The sequence below is a fragment of the Musa acuminata genome, chromosome BXJ1-1 (assembly GCF_036884655.1).
Source record: "Musa acuminata AAA Group cultivar baxijiao chromosome BXJ1-1, Cavendish_Baxijiao_AAA, whole genome shotgun sequence".
NCBI classification, from domain to species: domain Eukaryota; kingdom Viridiplantae; phylum Streptophyta; class Magnoliopsida; order Zingiberales; family Musaceae; genus Musa; species Musa acuminata.
The window spans coordinates 10775097-10781720 of NC_088327.1; the positions used below are offsets into that span (position 1 = coordinate 10775097).

The 6624-nt window shown below is 42.8% G+C and overlaps 2 protein-coding genes across 8 annotated transcripts; one reads left to right on the forward strand and one right to left on the reverse strand.

Moving 5' to 3' along the window:
- The first annotated feature begins 54 nt into the window (after window positions 1-54).
- On the forward strand, window positions 55-3584 carry LOC135584647 (uncharacterized). 7 transcript variants are annotated; one of them, XR_010513098.1, is made up of 5 exons: window positions 55-871; window positions 1213-1315; window positions 1867-2075; window positions 2384-2922; window positions 2999-3349. XR_010513098.1 is itself a non-coding variant. In XM_065181194.1 (5 exons), exons 1-5 carry the CDS (start codon window positions 210-212, stop codon window positions 3419-3421), a joined length of 1236 nt encoding a protein of 411 aa, XP_065037266.1. In that variant the 5' UTR covers window positions 55-209; the 3' UTR covers window positions 3422-3584. The 7 variants fall into 7 exon arrangements, 6 of the variants coding, with proteins under 6 accessions (XP_065037266.1, XP_065037267.1, XP_065037261.1 ...); XM_065181194.1 differs by lacking the exon at window positions 2999-3349 and adding an exon at window positions 3410-3584 and having other exon boundaries at window positions 2384-2633; XM_065181195.1 differs by lacking the exon at window positions 2999-3349 and adding an exon at window positions 3410-3584 and having other exon boundaries at window positions 2384-2630.
- Window positions 3585-4714: 1130 nt separating this feature from the next.
- LOC135680564 (dof zinc finger protein DOF1.7-like) lies at window positions 4715-6322 on the reverse strand. Its single transcript, XM_065194579.1, has 2 exons — window positions 6058-6322; window positions 4715-5679 (listed from the first exon to the last, which is right to left on the reverse strand). The coding sequence occupies exons 1-2, from the start codon at window positions 6091-6093 to the stop codon at window positions 4903-4905; spliced, it is 813 nt and encodes a 270-aa protein (XP_065050651.1). The 5' UTR covers window positions 6094-6322; the 3' UTR covers window positions 4715-4902.
- Between the last annotated feature and the right edge of the window lie 302 nt (window positions 6323-6624).

A 6624-nucleotide genomic window follows, 5' to 3' on the forward strand; every position in this document is an offset into this window, starting at 1 on the left:
ATTAATCCTGAAATATATGTTATTTTTGATCTGAGAGACAGGATTTAGTGACGGTACTGCTCATTTCGTTCCAGCAGTCTGGAGGCTCGTTGGTTGCAGCTCTCGTTTCGCTGGAGCACTAGTCAAAATAATTGGGTTAACAATCTTGCCCTTTCTTTCTTTCGGTCTGTTAGGGTTGCCCACCCACTCTTCCGCTCTCTCGCCTCAAAATGGAGGTTTCCGTTCGTTTCTTCGGATCGACCGCCGCTCTCCATCGCCAATTCCGGCTGATCACCGTCCCCTCCTTCCCTCTCCCCCTCCCAAACTCTAGATTTCCTCCGGTTGGCAGCAGCGGCTGCGGCTCGCCGACGCCGTTCGTCTTCCATCCGTGCTCTCGACTCGCACAACGATCCGCCGCCGGCCTTTGCTCCTCCCCGCCGCTATTGGCCAGTTCCTCCCTCTCTCTCCCACCTCTCCTCTCCCTCTCCCATCTCTTCGCCTCTATGTCTCCCCAAGAGGGAGCCCTCGCCTCCGATTCGGGTCTCAAGGAGGGCTTCGTCAACTGGGGTCGAGATCGGGATGTCCTGGAGGGGGGAGATTTAGGGCTTTACAACGAGAAGGGAGCGATTTGGAGGGTCGTGATGCTCGGTTGGCTGGGAGCTGAGCCAAAGCATCTCAACAAGTACGCGGGGTTGTATACCTCCAAGGGGATCGAACCGGTGAAGTTCGTCATCCCAGTGAAGGAGCTCTTGGGTTTTGATCTGGGGAGGAGGGTACAGGATAAGATTGCTCGGTTCACTACAGAGCTTGTTTCTTGGTGCTCGCAGACTGAGGAAGATGGCAGAGAGCGTTGTCTGCTCTTTCACACCTTCAGCAATACGGGTTGGCTAACGTAAATAACTGACCTACCTGACCTATAATGAAAATTATAGGGATAACTGGAGTAAATTTAGGATCATGAAGTCACACTATATGCATTGATTCCAGATCATCTTGTGTTGCACCATATAGTTAACGCATGTTATTATCAGAATTGAACAAAAAATCTGTAAAAATTACTTTAGTGAGCATATTTCTGTGGAACTCTACAAATTGTAAATAGGCCGCATTTCCTGTGAGATGGTAGAAGATTCTTCCTTATTAGCTATTCCTAAATCACTGGGCATCAATGCTGCCTTTCAATAGCCTTGTCAATGTTTTTATCGGAGGAGAAACTATTTGTTGGTTTTGCAGCTATGGTAGCATACTTGAGAACTTGCAAACAAGGCCTGATATAATTGAGAAGATCAAAGGATGTGTTATCGACTCTGGAGCTGACCCTGAGATAAGCCCTCAGGTTTGTGTACCGCTACTCTTGTGGGTTGCTTTATATAATCTAATGTGAGTTTATGTTTCTGAATTTATCAAACAAGAGAGGATTGTTTAACTTGCGAGATAAGCATATTTACTTTATTAGACTCGGGTTCCACACCAGCATTCCACACTGTACTCATAACTTATCAACTTCTTTCTTTTGGTGGCACGAATAGTTAATGCTTCATTCTCGAGGTGACGGTATCTGATGATTTCAGAATAAGTTGCAGCATGAATAATATTGCATCTGTGGAAAACAAATACGCACGCAGATTGCATTAGGATTGAATTTTATGGAAGTTGTCATAAATTCAAATTTTAAGATATTGCTGATGTCTTGGCATCTTTCCTCGGTCATACTTGTGAGTTTTTTTAAATCAAAATCACTCCAGCATTTCTTGTGATCAGATCTGTTTATTTGTTTTATTGACTCTATCTCATGTTTTCTGGTTGCTTACAACTAACATCCCTACTTTCTATCAACTTATTAATTATTTAGAAAATTGGAGCAGTTTATACAATGCAAATTTCCAGGTGTGGGCTGCAGGATTTTCTGCTGCTTTGCTGAAAAAGCGTAGCTCCTTGATAAGCTCTTCTGATGAAAATAATGGAGTAGCCAAACAGGATATGAAAATGAATGGAACGGGCACAAAGGACAATAGTTCCTCTTTTGCTGAAATTTTAACTTTATCACTTCTAGAAAAGTTCTTCACATTGGTTCTAATGCTGCCTGACGTAAACCAGTAAGTGCTTTTTCTGCATATTTGTTTTTCTTTTTTCTTTCTGTCCTTGATAGGCTTCTATATGTGCATTTCCTTTGAGATTGATGCTCTGACAAAAGATTGCTCTCTTTAAATTGATTATATGCTAGAAAAGAACCCTTTTGAAGTTAATTTCAGCAATAGACTAATGCTATTTTTCTATACATAAATCTAGAGATACTGAGACTGACAGAAACGAAGAATGACATCGTTGAACTGGATTGTACTGTGATAGTTTAATTTTTTTTTCCTGGAACTGTACTATATAACAGTAAGGTATATTCTCACAGGAGGCTGAGGAAGACCATCTCCATACTGTGGAATAAACAGCCGCTCTGTCCTCAGCTCTATCTGTACAGTTCAGCTGACATGGTCATTCCAGTCAACTCAGTAGAAAACTTTATCAAGGAGCAGAAGACCTCAGGAAGAATTGTACATGCTCATGATTTCGGTTCATCCCCACATGTTGACCATCTAAGGAGCTACCCTCAAATGTATTCTGCCAAAATTACTGAGTTCATGGAAGAGTGCTGCACTGTGGTAGTCTAAACTAGTGACCCTTTGTTATCATTTTTGTTGTGGTTTACTGATGAGGATCTGAAGTAAATAGCAAAATTTATTTTTTTAACAGGTGCCACAGGTGATTTCTTTTCAAAAAAAAGAAAACTTTTATTAAGTTAAATATCTATTACATCCCATACCTTGCCTCAAAGCACAGAATAGAATACAAAAAGTATGGCCAGTTAGATCTCCACACCTGATCAACTTAAAAATCCTTATCTTGTACAGCTAGGGAATGAGAACTCCTGTTACCCTGTCTACAAACATGGTTGATCTTTACAACCCAAAAAATAGTATAAAGAGTTTGTGATCTTTCAGTTACACTTGTTTAGTGTTTTTGGCAGGACACAAGGCTAGAGAGGACACTACAAGAAAGGAATTGCACATGCTTTGCAGGAGGGCATGGCCAAACTGGAAATTGAAAATGTTCTACAAATCCTCTGGATTCTATCCGTCACTCGAGTTCCTTCCTATTTTTGCTGTCTTTCTGGCCTTTGTGACAATGTTTTACAGATTAGTCTTCTGAATTCACTCTTTCTTTCCTCCAAAAGAAGATAAAAAAGTTTCTTCCTATGGGGAAATTGTGTTCTTCCTTGTTTTTCATTTTGTATTAGTTGGCTCTGTTTTCTTGTGCATATGACATTACTGTATGCTTATTTGTTAAATATTCTCGCCTTTGGTGGGTTTTTTAGCTAGTGTTGCTTCATAAAATGTGATCTCTGCTCAGCTACTAATAATCGATTTATTTATTTCAGATAACAATGTGAAGAGGAACTGAGGATTGTACCTGAGCACGGTGTAAAATCAACCGGTGCAATTAATTCTACCTGACATTCGAAGTGATCATAGAACTCCTCAGTCTCTCAAACATTATTTGTTTGCGACGGTTTGGTCATGGCATCATAATAGTCAGATCGCATGTTCTTTTGACAGCAGTGTAACGACGACGTGTACGATGAGAAGTTGCATAGAATAATTGGGTAAATTATCTAATAGTTAGTTATATTTAGTATCTCGATCTATACATCTTAAAAAGTTATATTAATATCTCTATAATTATAAAAATAAAATATATAGATTTATTTATCTTAATGGTGTTAATTTTATCGATAAAAATATGAAAATAAAGGGTAAAAAGATAATTTTATGTTTGGTGGTCGTGGATGATAGCGTTGCTAGTGTCGACCTGGACATAGTTGCTTGGTCGTTAGCGACGACATCGATGAAAATGCAAAGCGACATCGTTCTACATCTGCGTTGGTGCCGACGTAGATGCAGAGCGGCGAAAAGGTTATTCTACGAGTGATGGTATCGAAATTGATGTGATAGCAAGGGTAGCGGTAGCAACTCTAGCGATTCAAGCTTCGAGTCGAGATTAAATCTGCCCAATGGGTTAACGACGTTATCCACCTCCACGAGGAGCACACCATTGATCTCATCATTGCTTGTCTTGTATCGTTCTAGATCTGTGTCGATACTAACGTAGTTGTCGAGCAATAACTATGTCGACATCAACACAGATGATGGTGGTTGTTGCTTGATAATTGCGTTAGCGTCGATGTAGATATAGAGCGATGCAGGGCGGGTGACGATGAAGTCGATGGTGCGCTCTTTGTGGAGGCAAGTGGGTTCATTGACTTGTTGGGTAGATCCCAACCTCGGCTCGAAATTGGGGTCACCGGAGCTCCTGCTGCTCCTCCAACTATCACGTTAGTTTTAGCATCATGTCTCACCGAGCAGTCTTTTCGTCGCTTTATATTTGCGTCAGCATCTTAGCAACACCAATGTCTACCACCATCGACGCTAGCGATGTTATTGACTGTCACCTAACGTTAATTCGTTGTACCTTTTAGTTTTATGTTTTCATCGATAAAACTGATATCATTACGGTAAATTGATCTAGATGTTTTATTTTTATAAATATAATAATATTGACATAACTTTTTAAAATATAAAAATTAAGATGTTAAAGGTATCTGACAACTAGAGACAATATGTAATTGGTTTGTTAATACTTCCATCCGAACTTACACCGCTGATACAAACCAACACAAACATCATTGATTTTGGAAATAAAAGTCATAAATATTAAACTTCCAACTCTCGCTAGATCATCAGCAAGAAAAGGCAGGAAAGCACATCAAATTTGTAGGACTTTCCTCCATGGTCATCTTCATCTCTGTTCAGATACCGGAGGTCACTTGGGAGGAAAGATTTCACAGACTCAAAGGAAACTCCCTGCATCCATTCATGATTCCGGCCCATGATCCGAGGGAGTCGGAGTACCCCATTGGGTGACGTCCATCATCTGGACACCACTGTTCCTGCCAAGCAAGCGCAAGAATTCCGTGTTTGTGTTCCTGTTCTGTCCAAAAGGGTCCTCTATCCTCTGACAAGCCTGCATCAGTACCGCATGGCTTCCATCCATGAACAGCTCACGCGTGTTGTCATCTGACGGGAAACCCTGGGTTGCAACCCCGAGGCCTATGTCACCCTCGCTCACGAAGACGAAGCTCTGAGAGCTCCCCTGCATGGCTCCGTACTTGGTGCGCATGGGATGAAGACCGCTAGAGAAGCTCCCGAGCACTGAATCGTACTTGCATTCCGCAAAATTTAGGTTGCCTGGGATCTCAGTCAATGAGGGGAACTGTAGCGGTTGCGCTCCGTTGAAGGAGGATTGTAGATCGGTTGCGCCCGGCAAGGAGAAGGCCGGCTGACGATGTGGTTCGGCCGCCTTCTTGGCTGCCGGGCGCTTGTTCTTTCGGCAGCCGCCGCCGACCGGCACATTGCGGAGAGCTCCGCCTTTGGTCCAATACCTCCTGCACGCCTTGCAGAAGTACCTCGGCTGCGAGAGGCTGTAGTTGTTGTAGTAGCAGAACTTGGTGTGAGTCGAGTCACACCTGGGGCACTTGGCCTGCTCCTGCTGCGGCCTCAACCTGCTGTCACCGACTGGCAGCCTCGAGCATGAAAGCAGCTCCCCGGGTGTCGAGGAGAAGTCCATTCCGCCGTCCTCGCGAACGACGCTCTGCATTAAAGTGCGAGAAAAGAAAGGAAACAGAAGATCGATGAGCACTGACCCGATCGTCATCGTAATGTGTGAGCTGTGGTCCTAAAAACACATTATGCGCACTGGTTTCAGTGCCAGCAGAATAAACAAAGGTTAGAGGTCATGATGTGCATGAAGTCCATCGAGAGCCAAGAGTTACAGGCTCATTTGGTTTAGATGAAGCTCTTTCAGGTCTGACTTGGAAGCATTTGGAAAGACTTCGATGTTCAGGGAATGAGCAGACTTCTCTTATTAGCAGATAACCAAAGAACATCGATAAGATAATATTCATGACTGTAACAAGAAAAGGTGAGGACCGATGAATGCTCAGAGAAGGTTTTGTGCAATTGCTTACACCTTTAGCCAGTCAGATGAGTCCATGAAGATCTGCATCGAAGGAGTGGAGATTATAGCCAGCCTCTCGCAAATGAATCAGAGAGGCTAAGATCAAGAACATCCAAGAAAAAGATGAGCTAGTGATGTTGCAGCAGCAGAAGAAGAAGAGGTCTTGAGACTAGGCAGAACGAAGCATTTATATAGAGGGAAGAGAGGGGAGGAAAGGAGACGAGAGATAGTGACCGGAATTGGGAAGGGCAGAGTACCACTTTGGTTGGGTCAGTGAGGTGGGAAGACGAATGTGAATAAGAAGGGGAAAAAGAGTGGCGGAACGGCAACTGAGCTCTCCTTTACTGACTTCCTCGTCGAATCCCCACCTTCACCTAGTCCGTCGTGGTGAACAAGCCGAAGCCTACCATCTCACTGACGTCGTCTGGCTTTTATTTGTCTTAGCCCCTCCCTTGTTTGCGTTCCTACTACCCACTCGGGCTATTCCGTTTAACTAGTAGAAGTAATATTTCAAAAATAAAAAATAATTAATTTCAAGATAAAATTTATACTTATTAATACTACATTAATTAATTCGAA

Bases quoted from the DNA above. Each gene is read 5' to 3' on its own strand.
- LOC135584647 (XM_065181189.1), top strand. From the start codon at position 210: ATGGAGGTTTCCGTTCGTTTCTTCGGATCGACCGCCGCTCTCCATCGC. The intron at 872-1,212 runs GTAAATAACTGA...TTGGTTTTGCAG, and splicing joins AGCAATACGGGTTGGCTAAC to CTATGGTAGCATACTTGAGA. The intron at 2,076-2,383 runs GTAAGTGCTTTT...ATATTCTCACAG, and splicing joins ATGCTGCCTGACGTAAACCA to GAGGCTGAGGAAGACCATCT.
- LOC135680564 (XM_065194579.1), bottom strand. From the start codon at position 6,093: ATGCAGATCTTCATGGACTCATCTGACTGGCTAAAG. The intron at 5,680-6,057 runs GTGTAAGCAATT...ACTTTAATGCAG, and splicing joins ACTCATCTGACTGGCTAAAG to AGCGTCGTTCGCGAGGACGG.